This window comes from Macaca nemestrina, chromosome 12, assembly GCF_043159975.1.
Source record: "Macaca nemestrina isolate mMacNem1 chromosome 12, mMacNem.hap1, whole genome shotgun sequence".
In the NCBI taxonomy this organism is placed as follows: domain Eukaryota; kingdom Metazoa; phylum Chordata; class Mammalia; order Primates; family Cercopithecidae; genus Macaca; species Macaca nemestrina.
Window position 1 is genome coordinate 8,546,064 of NC_092136.1, and position 14,718 is coordinate 8,560,781.

Genomic DNA, 14,718 nt, shown 5'->3' on the forward strand with positions numbered 1-14,718 from the left:
AGTGTACAATTCAGTGGGTTTTAATATGTTTGCATAGTTATGTGACCATCACTACTATCTAGTTTTAGAATATTTTCATTATCCCAAAGAAAACCCAGACCCATTAGCAGTCACTCCCCATTCCCCACCTTCCTCTGGCAACCATTAATCTACTTTCTGTTTTTCTGGGTTTGCCTATTCTGGTTATTTCATATAAATGTAATATGTGTGCTGGGCACGGTGGCTCACGCCTATAATCCAAGCACTGTAGGAGGTCGAGGTGAGTGGATCACCTGAGATCTGGAGTTTGAGACCAGCCTAACCAATATGGTGAAACCCCGTGTCTACTAAAAACACAAAATTAGCTGGGCGTGGTGGCAGGCGCCTGTAATCCCAGCCACTCGGGAGCCTGAGGCAGGAGAATTGCTTGAACCCGGCAGGCAGAGATTGTGGTGAGCCGAGATCATGCCATTGCACTCCAGCCTGAGCAACAAGAGCAAAACTCCACCTAAAAAAAATAAAAAATAAATAGAATATGTGGCTTTTTGTGTCTGGCTTCTTTCACTTCACATAATATTTTCAAGAATTCACCTATATTGTGGCATGCATCCGCACTTCATTCCTTTTTATGGCTGAATAATGTTCCACTGTATGGATGTACTGCATCGTGTTATTCATCAGTTGACAGATTTTGTGTTGTTTCTGCATTTGGCTCATATATAATGCAGCTATAAATGCTGTGTACAGATTTGTGTGTGTGTACATATCTTTTCAATTATCCTAGGTTTGTGTCCCTAGGAATGAAATCGCCAGGTCATGTGATAACATTTTGAGGAACTGCCAAACCATTTTCCATCAACAGTGTATGAGGGCTCCAGTTTCTCCATATCTTTGCCAACACTTGTTATTGTCTTTCTTGTTTTAAAGAGCTATTATTATTATTATTATTTTTTGAGACGGACTCTCGCTCTGTCACCCAGGCTGGAGTGCAATGGCACAATCTCGGCTCATTGCAACCTTTGCCTCCCAGGTTCAAGAGATACTTCTGCCTCAACCTCCGGAGTAGCTGGGATTAGAGGCACATACCACCACACTGGCTAATTTGTGTTTTTGTTGGCCAGGCTGGTCTTGAACTCCTGACCTTGTGATCTGCCCACCCTCGGGCTCCCGAAGTGTTGGGGTTACAGGCGTGAGCCACTGCGTCTGGCCTCTTATTTTTGAAGACAGAGTCTCACTCTGTCACCCAGGCTGGAGTGCAGTGGTGTGATCTGGGCTCACTGCAAGCTCTACCTCCCGAGTTCAAGCGATTCTCCTGCCTCAAGCTCCTGAGTAGCTGCGACCACAGGCACGCGCAACCACGCCTGGCTAATTTTTATATTTTTAGTAGAGATGGTGTTCCAGACTGGTCTCGAACTCTTGACCTCAGGTGATCCACCCGCCTCGGCCTCTCAAAGTGCTGGGATTACAGGCGTGAGCCACCGCGCCCGGCCCCTGAAGAACTATCATTTAACCTTCTGGCCCCAGCGGCTGGGAGGGATGGTGGTGGTAGAGTGGCGAGGAGCGGGAACTGCGCAGTTAACCTGAACCCCAGGCGCTCGCCTCGGGACCCACCAGCACGTCCCCTCCTCGGCAGGCTGGGGTCACGTGGAGGGCGACTGTGGGGATAAGCAGGGATGGCAAAGGGAAAGGAAGGGCGGGCCCCAGGCGGGGGATCCCCGGACACGCAGCGCTTTCCCGCCTAACTCCGCCCAGAGACGTGGGCAAACAGAGGCCACTCCCCTTCCTGGGAGCCAGCACCGCCCATACTCCGCCTCCAAGGGCACGCCCCCACTTGGGGCGGAGGCGGAAACCGGGCGGGGGACGCGGGTGCGAGGAGGTCGAGGAGGCGCGTTGGCACCCGACCCTGGCATCCTGCACGTCCGACATCAGCCCTGCCCTCCTTCTCAGGGGCTTCCATTCATTTTGTGCCAAAAGGGAACTGCCGCCCTCGCCCCCAAACTTGTAGCTTTGTGGATGGAGGGTGTGGGTGACGCCGTGTGCAGTGAAGACCACCTGGCTGAAGACGGTCCTGGGGGTGGAGGGCAGGAGGGAGCGAGAAGGACAATTCTGCACCTGGGAGCCTCTCGTTCCTGGGCGAGGGTCTGGGGACCCTGGATGAAGTTTTAGGATGTTTTAGAATGACGGTCTGGGGCAGAGAATAAAATTTTGAAGGGAGCAGATTGAGGGTCTGGAGGACTGGGTGAGGTGGGCTCTGGGTACCCAGGACGATCTCGGGAGGCGCAGAATGAGAATCTAGGGGCTCCAGGATTACGGTGTGGGTGCACAGGATGAAATTCTGGGGGCGCAGATTAGGTAGGATCTAGGCGAGCAGGATGACATTTTTGGTGAGCGTCTGGGGGCCCCCGGGTGAGTCTGGGGGCCTGGTATCAAGGTCAGGGCCCCAGGATCGAGCGCTGGGGGACCCTGGATCGGCGTCGGGAGGCGGCTCCGGGCGGCGCCGCGGGGGACCGGGTGGGGGCCTGTGGCTGGCCGGGGGCGGAGAAGCGGGGGGTCGGGGTCCCTCCCCCTGGCGCGGGCTCAGGAATCCGCCGAAGGGCGGGCGGAGGCGCCGGGGTGGGCCGCGTCGCGGCAGGCGGGCGGGCGGGGGGCGCTTCCTGGGGCCGCGCGTCCAGGGAGCTGTGCCGTCCGCCCGTCCGTCTGCCCGCAGGCATTGCCGGAGCCAGCCGAGCCGCCAGAGCCGCAGGCCGGGGCGTCGCAGGCCCAAGTGAGTGGCTGTGACCGTCCGTGGGGGAGAGCGCGGGCCGGAGTCTCGGCCGAATCTGCGGCAGCGTAGCGCCCACAGAGGCCCGCGCTCCTCGGCCTTCGCCGCAGGGGCGCGGGGCGGGGTGGCCGGGGCGGGTGGGCCTGGGACCCGGGGCCTGGGACCTGGGCCTGTGAGGAGTCGGCCCCCAGCCCTGGGAGGCCCCGAGACCCAAGCACGTTCCTGAGCGGGCAGTGGCGGGGGCTGGGCTCGGACTCCCGGCACAGGGAGCGGGGTGCCGCGGCAGAGGCCCTTGACCGGTGTCCACCATCTCGCAGCCCCAGGATGCTCCCCTGTGCCTCCTGCCTACCCGGGTCTCTACTGCTCTGGGCGCTGCTGCTGTTGCTCTTGGGATCAGCTTCTCCTCAGGATTCCGAAGAGCCCGACAGCTACACGGTGGGGACAGTGAGGGCCGCTGGCCTGGGATGGGGAGGGTAGGGAGGAAGAGACCGGGACCCCGGGGTGGCTGCTGCCAGGGAAGTCTCCTTCTCCTGGCTGGGGGAGGGCTGGGGGCCATTGTTTGGAGTAGGCTGGAGGGTGGCCAGGCTCAGGCCCTAGTGTTGGCCTGGTCAGTTGGAGGAGATCTTTGGGTGACCACTGGCCACTTCTGGTTCCCTTCCAGGAATGCACAGATGGCTATGAGTGGGACCCAGACAGCCAGCACTGCCGGGGTGTGTGTGCCTGGGGGACCAAACACCCCCAGGAACCCAGAAGGGGATTGATAGCTGCTTTCCAAGGGACAGCCCCACATCCGAGAGCTGCCATGGGAGCCCAGCAGCTCGTCCTCTGCCCAGCTCTGCTACACCGAGGCCAGCCCTGGTTCTCTGGAGGCCAGTTCAGCTAGGGGTGGCCTCGCCCTCTCCCAGAAACCCAGGAAACCTTGCCCCTACCCCTCAGAAGAGCTGGATCCTGTACGCCTTCTCTGAACCACTCTCCTGTCCCAGCTCTTTGTCTCATCACAACCTGGGAGGGTAGTGTCCCCAGGGGTGGGTAAGGAGGCCCCCACTCTTGGGCTGAGCTAGGGCTAGGGCTGTGGGGAGGGATAGAGACCCACTTGCAGGCCAAGAATGAGGGCAACAGTGGGAACTGCTGCCCCACCTCCAGCCTTGACCAACCCTGGGAAGGGGTCCCAGGCAGGCAAACTTAGCTTGTTGAGCAGACTGGGAAGGCTTTGCTGGGGCCACACATCTTGGAGAAGGCCGAGCTGGGCTCCTGCCTCCACTCCCTCCAGGGCCAGCCCAGGAGACTGGCTGTGCCCAGCAGGCCCCTCTCTGCAGATGTCAACGAGTGTCTGACCATCCCTGAGGCCTGCAAGGGAGAAATGAAGTGCATCAACCACTACGGGGGCTACTTGTGCCTGCCCCGCTCCGCTGCCGTCATCAACGACCTACATGGCGAGGGACCCCCGCCACCAGTGCCTCCCGCTCAACACCCCAACCCCTGCCCACCAGGCTATGAGCCCGACGATCAGGAGAGCTGTGTGGGTGAGTGGGGACTGCTCTGGTGCCTGGCTTCCAGTCCTCTCACCAAGCGTCTTAAACTTAAAAGACCTCATGTTCCTTCCCGGCTCAAAAGGGCCGCTGGTGACGTCCACACCCTCATCCAGACACTCATGTTGTTTGCGACCTGCCACAGGTGGCCCCAGCTTGTGTGCCACTGCTCCAGCCAGCTCTGGCCCCCTCCCCTTGGTTGCTGCAGAGACACTGCAGGAACTCTGCCTTCCAGTGTCTGTCCCCTGGGAGCCACAGGCCTTGGAGGAAGGACAGTCCAGGAATCAGTGCTTCTGGGGGTGTGGACAGGACCTTATTTCCTATGCAACCCCCAACATGCGGTTTTAGAGGTTAGGGGTGCCTTTCCTGTTGGCTCCAGGCTGGTGAACTCTTACGTGTGCTGTTGAGAGAACTGAATTGAAGTGTTAGATCTATGTGTTATGTTGGGTGGTGTGCAGGATCCCAGGCGGGGGCTGAGTGGTGTCTCTCGCAGATGTGGACGAGTGTGCCCAGGCCCTGCACGACTGTCGCCCCAGCCAGGACTGCCATAACTTGCCTGGCTCCTATCAGTGCACCTGTCCTGATGGTTACCGCAAGATCGGGCCCGAGTGTGTGGGTGAGTCCAGGGAGCAGCTTCTCTAGGCTCTGTGACCCTGGTCTGGCCCTTGCTCTAGCACCTGACCCCCATTCAACCCACGCTTCACCCCCAGCCCCTGCCACCTCACCCTCCTGTCATCAGACACAGAGGACTGTATGGGGGTGTATTTGGGAGGTGTCCTGGCTGACCCTGCCCAATTCAGCTCCCCGGACACAGGCAGGATTATGGGTGGTTAAGCCTTGAGTCCCACCTGGCTCGAGCCCACCTGCCCTCTGCCCTCTGCCCTCCTTCTTCTGCCTCTATCCCAGACATAGACGAGTGCCGCTACCGCTACTGCCAGCATCGCTGCGTGAACCTGCCTGGCTCCTTCCGTTGCCAGTGCGAGCCGGGCTTCCAGCTGGGGCCTAACAACCGCTCCTGTGTGGGTGAGGCTGGGCCGGGCCAGGCTCCTGGGTCCTGGGCAGGGAGGTGTGAGGTGGGGGCGCTCCCTTCCTGACCAGCCCAGGTAGAGTGGAGGCTCTGGGCTGCTCCTCTGCTTTCATCCCTGTTTTACCTGGCACCCCCAGATGTGAACGAGTGTGATATGGGGGCCCCATGCGAGCAGCGCTGCTTCAACTCCTATGGGACTTTCCTGTGTCGCTGCCACCAGGGCTATGAGCTGCACCGGGATGGCTTCTCCTGCAGTGGTGAGAGCTCCACCCCTGCTTCGTACTCCTCCATGAGCCCCCAGGCCCTACCTATGCCGTGCCTCCTGCCACACAGTTCTCCATTTGAGGCCTCCGCGTCCCGTCACTGTGCACCCAGCTGCCTCCTGGTACTCCACTCCGGCTGGCTGTGGAGCACTCCCAGACCAGTGGGGAAGGCACAAGAAGAGGCAGCTAGGTCCCTACTGAAGCCTACTGGGGAGACTGAGGATGTGGGTGCCACTTGTCCCACGTGTCAGGCTCACCTGCATTTACCTGCATTTGAATTTTGCACTAGGACAAGTCGCTTCTCTCTGAGCCTGTTTCTGCTTCTATAGTGGGTTGTGTTGAGGATTAGGTGAGAGTGTGATAGATGGGCTCCAGCCCGTCTCAAGCTGCAGTGCTTTAAAGTGAATTGACTGCCACTTAATGAGAACCTGCCCTCGTAGTGTGTTCCCTGACACACTTGGCCTCCTTCCTCTCAAGAATCCTAGGAGGTATGATTTTCTCCTTCCTCTACAAAATGAGGACATTCAGATCTCCCTCCAGGTTTGTTGAGAGGATTACATTAAAATAAGCACAAAGTCCTGGGTAAATGGTGACTTTCATTATTCAGCTAAAAGAGGTTAAGTGACCTGCCCGAGTTCATACAGCCAGGATGAGATGGGGCCAGGGCTCGATCCTAGACTTCTCACACCCTGTCAACTGGCACATACCCTCTATGTTATGCTTTGCTGCGGGATGAGGCCTCACTGCTACCCGGCAGCATGAGTGGAACAAGAGAAGGGAAATGGTCTGCCTGTGAAGCTCAGTTAGCTGGAGGTGACCGCTGGGTGCTCGGGCTGACTGTGGGTTGCAGGAATTGGGCAGGTTACAGCACAGGGCAGACCCACGAGACTCATCTAGTCTAAGACACTCATTTTACTGATTGGGAAAATAAGATTCCCCTAAATCAGCTGGTGGGATTCACACCCAAGCCTCTAGATTCCCACTAACTTTATTCAGTGTTTCCTCCAGTTCTGGGCAGAGAGAAGTCTGAGCTGGGGCAGCCTGGGCAGAACTTTGTTTGAACCCTCCATCTCCCGGCTGAGCTTTTGGCTTGTCTCATCCCCCTGTCTTCCTACATTCAGCCTAACACGGGGCTGGGCCTTCTTAGGAAATGTTTGTGGGACTGAATGGTGAAGACTGCCCTTGACCCGGGGTCCCCATCCCCATGCTTCCTCAGATATTGATGAGTGTAGCTACTCCAGCTACCTCTGCCAGTACCGCTGCGTCAACGAGCCAGGCCGTTTCTCCTGCCACTGCCCACAGGGGTACCAGCTGCTGGCCACACGCCTCTGCCAAGGTACAGGTTGCCTGGGTGGGATGGGCAGGATGGTGTCAGGAGCTGGCAGCCTGACGCCCCCGATTCTAGCCCCTCTCCCCTGGCACAGACATTGACGAGTGTGAGTCTGGTGCGCACCAGTGCTCTGAGGCCCAAACCTGTGTCAACTTCCATGGGGGCTACCGCTGCGTGGACACCAACCGCTGTGTGGAGCCCTACGTCCAGGTCTCTGACAAGTGAGTCAATTTGATGCCAGGCCCCGAGAGAAACTACGTCTCCCAGGGGGCTTTGGGGCTGACTGGCATCTATTCGGACAAGTGAGTGCCCCTGAGGGCTGATGGGAACCATAGTCCTTCATGACAACCAGTCACAGGGGTGGGAGGGTCCTTTTGGAATTCCCTTCCTTTGTAGGGTAGGAGAAATTGGGGGGACAGGCAAGGAGCTCATTCATGTCCCCCACCTCGGGGTCTCTAGCCGCTGCCTCTGCCCAGCCTCCAACCCTCTGTGTCGAGAGCAGCCTTCATCCATTGTGCACCGGTACATGACCATCACCTCGGAGCGGAGCGTGCCCGCTGACGTGTTCCAGATCCAGGCGACATCTGTCTACCCCGGTGCCTACAATGCCTTTCAGATCCGTGCCGGAAACTCGCAGGGGGACTTCTACATTAGGGTAAGGTTTCTGCAACCCTCAACTGACATGCACAATCTAAAACTGAACTCCAGGACGCCTTAAGGGGGAACTCGGCCAGGCTGCTATGCCCCTCCCCTCCCCAAAGCCCCGCCCCCGGGAGGCGGGATTTCTGTAGGACAACAGGGATATTCTAAATTCCCATGGTGCAAAGGGCAGATGGTTAAATGCAATTCTAACGAAGCACTCGGATACGGGAGTTTGAGTCCTGGTACTAGTTTTCCATATCTGATCTCAATTTCACCCACAAACCAAGAGAATGGCGTGTGCAGGGGCCTGGGGTCAGAAAGTCCACTCCTTGCTGGTGGATGTGTTAGGTGGGAGGGGGCCAGGGGTGGCTCACAGTGAGCTGCTCACGGTGAGTGGCAGCGGCATGCATGGGTCTCACCAGGAGAAGGGGTTTGTCTAGAACCAGCACTTCTCTTTCATTTTGAAACTGAATGCTCTGAAGGGAGTCTGCTGACTTTGGGTCACCAAAGGTCCCACCACTCCCAAGAGCCACATGGTGACTTTGAATCATCAGTTAGCCTGGGTCAGACAGAATGAGCTGGAAAGGGTGGGAAGAGCCCCAGCAGGAGATTTCTGAAGGCAGGAGCCTGGGTTGGGGAGGAGAGATGTTGAGGGTGTCAAAAAGCTGGATGAGAGTCTGGGGTCGCAGCCTGGCCAGGGCCAGGGCTGTCCCTCCACCTCACAGCCACGGGGCAGGGAGGTGACGCTGGGGTAGGGGCCTAGCACACAGGCTGACACAACATATATCCCTCCACCCACTGCCCTGCAGCAAATCAACAACGTCAGCGCCATGCTGGTCCTCGCCCGGCCGGTGACAGGCCCCCGGGAGTACGTGCTGGACCTGGAGATGGTCACCATGAATTCCCTCATGAGCTACCGGGCCAGCTCTGTACTGAGGCTCACCGTCTTTGTGGGGGCCTACACCTTCTGAGGAGCAGGAGGGAGCCACCCTCCCTGCAGCTACCCTAGCTGAGGAGCCTGTTACGAGGGGCAGAACGAGAAAGGCAATAAAGGGAGAAAGAAGGAGTCCTGGTGGCTGAGGTGGGCGGGTCACACTGCAGCAAGCCTCAGGCTGGGGCAGGGTGGGACTTGGAGGGGCAGGCCAAGTTCACCTAAATGGGGGTCTCTATATGCTCAGGCCCAGGGGGCCCCATTGACAGGAGCTGGGAGCTCTGTACCACGAGCTTCAGCCACCCCGAGAGGAGAGGAGGTAACGAGGAGGGCGGACTCCAGGCCCTGGCCCAGAGATGTGGACTTGGCTGGCTTGCAGGGGTCCTAAGAAACTCTACTCCGGAGAGCGCCAGGAGGCCCTGGGTTCCAGTCCTAACTCTGCCTCAAACTGTACATTTGGATAAGCCCTAGTAGTTCCCTGGGCCTGTTTTTCTATAAAAAGAGGCAACTGGACTGTTAGTGGTTTTCAAGCTTTTCTTTTAGGAAGTTTTATTTATTTTTATTATTTTTATTTTCCCAATGAGCCCTCTGCACTCCTAAGGAAGTTTTATTTGATGAGGACCAACTGATGACATAAAATCGATTCAAAGCTGCAGTGCCCCACTGACTCCATCTCCCTGACCAGGCAATCCCAGGTCCTAAGCAGCTTTGTTTAAAAACCACTGGTCCAGACGGTATCCCTGGTTCCTGCGTATTTCACAAGGTCCCCAGGGCCAGGCATCTTCTACATAACACATATGGCTGCAAACACTTAGATTCTAATTTTACCACAAAAGATGTTGTTAAAAGGCTGGCTAGCCTACGTGGGGGTACAGATGGGGGCTGGGGGCTGTTTCACAGCATAAGCTCAGGTCAGGGGGCTGTAGCTGCAGTAGAGCTGGGATAAGGTCCTGCTCAGAGCAGGCCCCAGATTCCTGCAGGAAGAGAAGCAGCGAGGGTCACGCCCTGGGCCTAGGGCAGCCCCAGTCCCCACCACTCCCTCCAGGTTCCATCTCTTGCCCTCACCTCTGTAGACGCCCACACTTGATGGTGCTTAGCAGTGTCTCTTGTTCCTTGGGGGTGGCACAGGCATCATAGGCGGCCAGGAGGCTGGGGGACAGGGGCTTGAGTTTCTGAGGCTGACGGTGGCCCACTCTGGGCCAGCACCATGAGGGGCCAGGCAGAGGGGTCAGCATGGGATAGAAGAGTTGGGACACTGCCCCACTTCCTGAGCCTGGCACTCAAGGCCCCAGGCCAGCCTGGCTGTCCTCCCTCCCTGTGGGAACCTGGGGCAAAACCAGCAAAGGCTCCAAACCATCACCCTCACTCCCCTTAATGGCCCAGCCCCATTCTCCAAGAAGCCTCTTCGCCACCACGTGGGACATTTCCCTCCCTCCTGTGGCCTCCAATGCCTGGGACACTGTGTGGGTCTGCTGGCTTCCTCCCCGCTTGACCTCCATGAGCACCCTGGGATCTGTCCATCTCTGGTTTGCACAGCCCACACAAGGCCAAGCTCCCTCCACAAAGCATGGATTAAGGTGAATTCCATGCACGGAGAGCAGGGGCTGAGGACACCTAAGGGCCCTCTAGGGCCTACCTGGCAGGGGTGCTGTATCGATCCACCAGGGCTGCTGCTTTCTCCCCACTCACTCCGCGCACCTGCATCAGCTGCCGGGCAAACACTTCTCGCACTGACTGGGCCTGGGTTTGGGGAAGGGCTGGATCAGTGGGGGTCTGGGCCAGACCACGTCCGAGAAGCTGGGCAGAGACGGTACCTTATTTTTGATGGCTCCTGCGTTGAAGTCACTGAAGGTGAGGAGTGAGCAGAGAGGGTTTGGAGAGGGCATGGCCCCTGATTCAGGGTTCCCAGGGGTTCCCCAGGGGCGGCTGCGTAGGGTGTGGCCCTGAGGGAAGAAGGGACTGAGGCCAGGCTGGAGCTCGAAGGGACAACTCCAGCCAGCCCCTGCCCAGTCCTCAGCCTCGGGGGGCCAGCCTGAGAAATGGGGATCTCACCCACCTTGCTTCTTTTGGGGATGCACAGGGCCCAGGCAAGGTGAATTCCTTGTGGGCTGTGTCCTGACACTGGGACAGGGGCCTCTGCTCACCTGGTAGAGTCTCTGCAAACCCCGCGTCAAGAGGGCCAGATAGGCAGCTGACTCCTTAATGTCTGCTGTGCGCTTCACAAAAAAGCCATCAATGACCTGGGGAAGAGGACCCAAGAGAGGGAAGGTAGTTCCTGGCCCAGACCATGAACCATGGACCACAGCGGCCCCTGCCTGCCTGGCCCTGCCCTCCCTGCTCACCTGAGTGTTAGTGACAGCCTGCAGCAGCGTACTCTCAGGAAGGCTGAGATTGTGGACCGAGCCATGCTCTTCCACCAGGTATACCCGGCGCTCCAGGCCACAGCGCTTCAGGCGGAACTGGGGAAGTGGACAGAGTGGGCAGGGAGGGTCAGGCTGGATGACCACATGCCTGGGCGTCCATGATGTCACACTCAAAATGGTGCTACGACCCTGTTCCCACCAGTTAGCCTCTGCATCCTCCCTAGCCTCTCCACCTGCCTCAGAGGGGCCTCCACAGCTTTGCTCATGCTGACGCTCTTGTCTAGAAAGCCCTTCCTCCATCTCTCAACATCCTTCAAGCCTCCCCTGGGCCGGTACATGGCCTCTGTGACTAGGGGGTCCACCCAGCAGCAAGTACCAAGGTACGGCCTCTGTATTTCCAATTCTGGAGGTTTAAGCCTTGTTTATCCAAGACTGCAGGGGCTCGGTACCCAAGAGGTCTTTAATATGCTCCTGAGCTCAGCCCAAAAATGCAGGTACCTGGCTTCCTACTGTGTGCCTGGACAGGCCTGTGGGGGTCTGATTCTGGAGCAACCACATGGTGGATGTGGCTGGATTCCAAAGGGCTCTGCCTCAAGGAGGCTGCCAGAAGTGCCCCTGGATTGCTCTGGGCTGAAAAGGAGGGCCTCAGAGCAGTCAGGGAAGCCTGGCAAAGCCAGCAAAATTACCTTCTGCTCCCGGAAGCGGCCGTCAATGATGCTGCTGCAAAGGTCATCCAGCCGCTTGCGCTCTACAATGTGGTCCAGTACCAACTCCCCAGGGCTCGCTGCTGACAAGCCAGCCGTTAGCTTGTGATCCCCCATCCACCAGGCCCTGCCCCTGGCGCCAGCCTGCCCACGGTCCTTCACCTGGGTCTCTAGGATTGGTTTCCTGCGCCACCCATACAAAATCCCCAACGTGAAGCTTGCGCACTGTGTGGGTCACGTGCAGCCGCTGTAGCTCTCGGAGCAGCTCCGGCCTGTGCCCGCCCCTGGAGTGGCAAGGAGGGAATCCTAGATCAGGGCAGGGCAGTGCCTACCCCCTAGCCTCCTCTGATCATCTACCTCACTTCTCCCCACCTCACTCACCCCCGGGTCTCGCCAATGTCCACACACAACAGCACCCTGTACTCTCCAGGCCTCAGCTCCAGTGGTGGCTGCTGGACCCCTGCTTCACTGGCACTAAGTGGGGGGTATCGGTATGTGAGGCCAGAACCCCTTGTGCTAGGGCAGTTGCCCCACACCCATGCCACCCGACACCCACCACCCACCTACAGTAGGGAGGCAGCCACAGCTCAGCTACAGGTGATGGATAGAGGTGGGGTTTTGGCCTCATTTCCCATCCCCACCTCCCTGTTTTCCCCCCTCCTCCGCCCTCCTTCTCACAGCTCTGCTGAAGCTGCTCCTGGCACTGCTGCCTCCTCCCCAGGGGGCTCCTTAGGCCCGATGCCCACATTCAGCAAGCTCAGGCCTTCTGACTCGGCTAACTTCTGGGCCAGCTCCAGGCCCTCTGGGGTCAATGAGTACCTGGGAGGCAGAGGGGAAAAATACAGCTCTCCCTTCTTCACTCATTCCTGGCAGGCTCTCCTGCCTGCCCCTAGCTGGGCTGGCCTCACCGCCCCCTTGGTGCCCTGCACAAATGACCCCAGTGGCTCCTGCTGCTCCTGGTCTTCTTGACTCTTAGAGCAGTTCCTTGGACCTGCTCAGCTCCATTCTCAGGTCTGCAAGAAGTGTGTCTCAGACGATTTCCTTCTTCCTATCTTCACTAATGCTGTTTCCTCCTCCTCGAAATATTTATCCTGAATCTCTACCTGCCAAATCCTAAAACGTGTCAAACACTATCTCCTCTGAAAAGTCTTTCTACTCCTCCAATAACCACGGCACCCTCCCACCCCCGCACCTGCGGTTTCACACCCTCCAGGTACTCCAACAGTGGGGGCTCCTGAGGAAAGGCCCCCAACCTCAACAGCATCAGCTCTGGGAGTTGTTGAGTGACTCTAAGGCCCCACTAAGAAGTTCACATGTGCTTTCCTGTATCTCCTGCAGTTGGCCCCACCTGGCTGGCTGGTGTGTCCTGAGGACCAGGTTCCTGTGGAGGAGGGAGCGGAGGGCTGGCCAGGGTCGAGCACTCCCAGGGGCTACCTGTGGATCAGAAAAGAGACCGTCAGAGAGCACCTGGTACCACCACAAGTCCATGTTCCCTGTGTCCCCAGCCACGGGCCACACACGGGCCCACTGCAAGAAAAGGCAGTCTTTGGTGGGCTCCAGAGCCACTTGGGCCTGTCTTCCCCAATCCCTGTGCTCACCCTGGGGGCCTTCTGAGCACACCTCTGCAGCAGCTCCTCCTTGGTTAAGAAGTGGTAGCCATTAGGATTCTGAAACCAAGGTAGAAGAGACAGGGTAGGCTCAGTGCCAGGGACCCTCCTCATCTCGCTCAGGTGGCTGGGATAATCTTTGCCTGCCTTGCCAGGGCTAGGCACCTCTGGGAACTTCCCACCCCACTGCCATGGTTCCACCCAGTGCTCACCAGGTGCTCTCGGTAGAGCATCAGCAGTATCACTCGGGCTCCTGAGTGCCGAGCTGGCCAGTAGTTGCCAGAGCCTCCCGCTTTGGACTGGGCAGGAACCTGAAAGGTACAGAGGAGCTCTGAACGTGAAAGCCAGCCAGTCATCTTCGAATAAGTCCCCAGCAGGCTTTGTGGCCCTGGGTAAGTCACTCAGTTATCTCTCAGTTTCCTTCTCTGTAAAACGGGCCAGGTGATGGGATGGCCCACTGCAAATGTGCGATGAGACAGCAGGCAGTTTCCGGGCAGCGGGTGGGGGTGTCTGCCCAGCCTGGCCTCAGTTCTACCACGCGCTGCAGAACACGTGTGATTAGACAGGAAAACTCAATAATGGTGACCCCGTAACTAACTGAGCTGGGCTCCCTAAGTAGTTTGATTATGGAATTCTCTCGTTGGCTGTTACCAATACTCCTATTCACAGATTAAAATACTAAGTCAAAAAGAGGGTAAGTCATTTGCTCAAGGCCAGGAATCACTGGTGAGATTTGGACTCAGGCTTGCCAAATCCCCCAAGCCAGAAAATCATACTCCCGCACTCCCACTTTGCCTTCCGCTCCCCTTGCCCCTTCCTCACTGGCATGGAAGAGTTCTGGACTTCCGCAGGTCGCCCCTGCGGGGCTGGACTGTTCTCTCCAGATGGCGAGCCCGGGGCATGGTCACCTGCGGGAGCAGAAGAGAGTCAACTCCACACTCCACGGAATCCGGCAGCTGCGAAGGTCTGGGATGCAACCTGCTCAAATGATAAGTGAAACCAGTGAGGGAGGCTCAGGGAGCGCCAGCCACTAGCCCGAGGCCGAACGGCAACTTGGACAGGAGTGGGGAGCTTAAAGCTAAGGGCCTCCAGGTGAGTACGGAAGCTGCACCTGGGGGGAGGCAGGGGATCACTGACCCTTTTCCCAGACGCTCACCGCCCGATGTTCGGTGCCGCTGCAGCCGCTCGTCTAGCATCCGGCAGAGCCCGTCTCCGAAGTGCTGTAGGATCTTAGCTTCCTTCCCGCTGCGCAGCGGCAGTGGGTACCGTCGGAGGGACCGCAGCGCCTGGCCGGGCAGGGGTAGGGTACCTGGTCAGGGCAGGCCCGACCTGGCCAGCAGCTTTTCCCATCGGGCCACGCCAGGACCCACCTTCTGAAACACGAAGCGTGTGCGGCGCCCGCTGCGGGTCGCCTCGTCCCGCCACTCGGTCAGCCAGCGAACGAAGAGCGGATTGGGACAGGCAGGCAGCGGGCGCTTCCGGCCCAGGCGGACCGGGGCCGCCATGAACCCGAGGGCGGGTCCTCCGGCGCCCCACGCCCGCGGGACTGGGACGCCGCCAGTTCTGGAGTAGGGATTCGAAC

General features: G+C 58.5%; 2 protein-coding genes across 6 annotated transcripts; one reads left to right on the forward strand and one right to left on the reverse strand.

The window, feature by feature from the left end:
• The first annotated feature begins 1,823 nt into the window (after positions 1-1,823).
• LOC105469600 (EGF containing fibulin extracellular matrix protein 2) lies at positions 1,824-8,975 on the forward strand. Of its 2 annotated transcripts, XR_979992.3 has the most exons (12): positions 1,824-2,743; positions 3,058-3,175; positions 3,402-3,450; positions 4,057-4,263; positions 4,763-4,885; positions 5,176-5,292; positions 5,434-5,553; positions 6,776-6,895; positions 6,984-7,110; positions 7,349-7,544; positions 8,341-8,612; positions 8,710-8,975. XR_979992.3 is itself a non-coding variant. In XM_011720876.3 (11 exons), exons 1-11 carry the CDS (start codon positions 2,352-2,354, stop codon positions 8,500-8,502), a joined length of 1,731 nt encoding a protein of 576 aa, XP_011719178.2. In that variant the 5' UTR covers positions 1,824-2,351; the 3' UTR covers positions 8,503-8,975. The 2 variants fall into 2 exon arrangements, 1 of the variants encoding a protein (XP_011719178.2); XM_011720876.3 differs by having other exon boundaries at positions 8,341-8,975.
• A 7-nt stretch (positions 8,976-8,982) lies between these two features.
• Positions 8,983-14,641, reverse strand: LOC105469596 (MUS81 structure-specific endonuclease subunit). 4 transcript variants are annotated; one of them, XM_024789047.2, is made up of 16 exons: positions 14,507-14,641; positions 14,293-14,422; positions 13,959-14,044; positions 13,349-13,447; positions 13,128-13,196; positions 12,878-12,963; positions 12,208-12,348; positions 11,911-12,003; positions 11,692-11,813; positions 11,512-11,609; positions 10,805-10,921; positions 10,607-10,702; positions 10,277-10,405; positions 10,099-10,202; positions 9,528-9,611; positions 8,983-9,436 (listed from the first exon to the last, which is right to left on the reverse strand). In XM_024789047.2, the coding sequence occupies exons 1-16, from the start codon at positions 14,639-14,641 to the stop codon at positions 9,370-9,372; spliced, it is 1,656 nt and encodes a 551-aa protein (XP_024644815.2). In that variant the 3' UTR covers positions 8,983-9,369. The 4 variants fall into 4 exon arrangements, with proteins under 4 accessions (XP_024644815.2, XP_024644813.2, XP_070930348.1 ...); XM_024789045.2 differs by having other exon boundaries at positions 9,265-9,436; positions 9,528-9,656; XM_071074247.1 differs by lacking the exon at positions 11,911-12,003 and having other exon boundaries at positions 9,265-9,436; positions 9,528-9,656.
• Between the last annotated feature and the right edge of the window lie 77 nt (positions 14,642-14,718).

What these genes read in the sequence shown, in the direction of transcription:
- LOC105469600 (XM_011720876.3), top strand. Translation starts at nt 2,352, where the DNA reads ATGACATTTTTGGTGAGCGTCTGGGGGCCCCCGGGTGAGTCTGGGGGC. An exon ending in AGACAGCCAGCACTGCCGGG is followed by an intron (nt 3,451 to 4,056) that starts GTGTGTGTGCCT and finishes CCCTCTCTGCAG; the next exon opens with ATGTCAACGAGTGTCTGACC. An exon ending in GGCCACACGCCTCTGCCAAG is followed by an intron (nt 6,896 to 6,983) that starts GTACAGGTTGCC and finishes CCCCTGGCACAG; the next exon opens with ACATTGACGAGTGTGAGTCT.
- LOC105469596 (XM_024789045.2), bottom strand. Translation starts at nt 14,641, where the DNA reads ATGGCGGCCCCGGTCCGCCTGGGCCGGAAGCGCCCGCTGCCTGCCTGT. An exon ending in CACGCTTCGTGTTTCAGAAG is followed by an intron (nt 14,423 to 14,506) that starts GTGGGTCCTGGC and finishes CTGCCCGGCCAG; the next exon opens with GCGCTGCGGTCCCTCCGACG. An exon ending in TCCAGAACTCTTCCATGCCA is followed by an intron (nt 13,448 to 13,958) that starts GTGAGGAAGGGG and finishes TGTACCTTTCAG; the next exon opens with GTTCCTGCCCAGTCCAAAGC.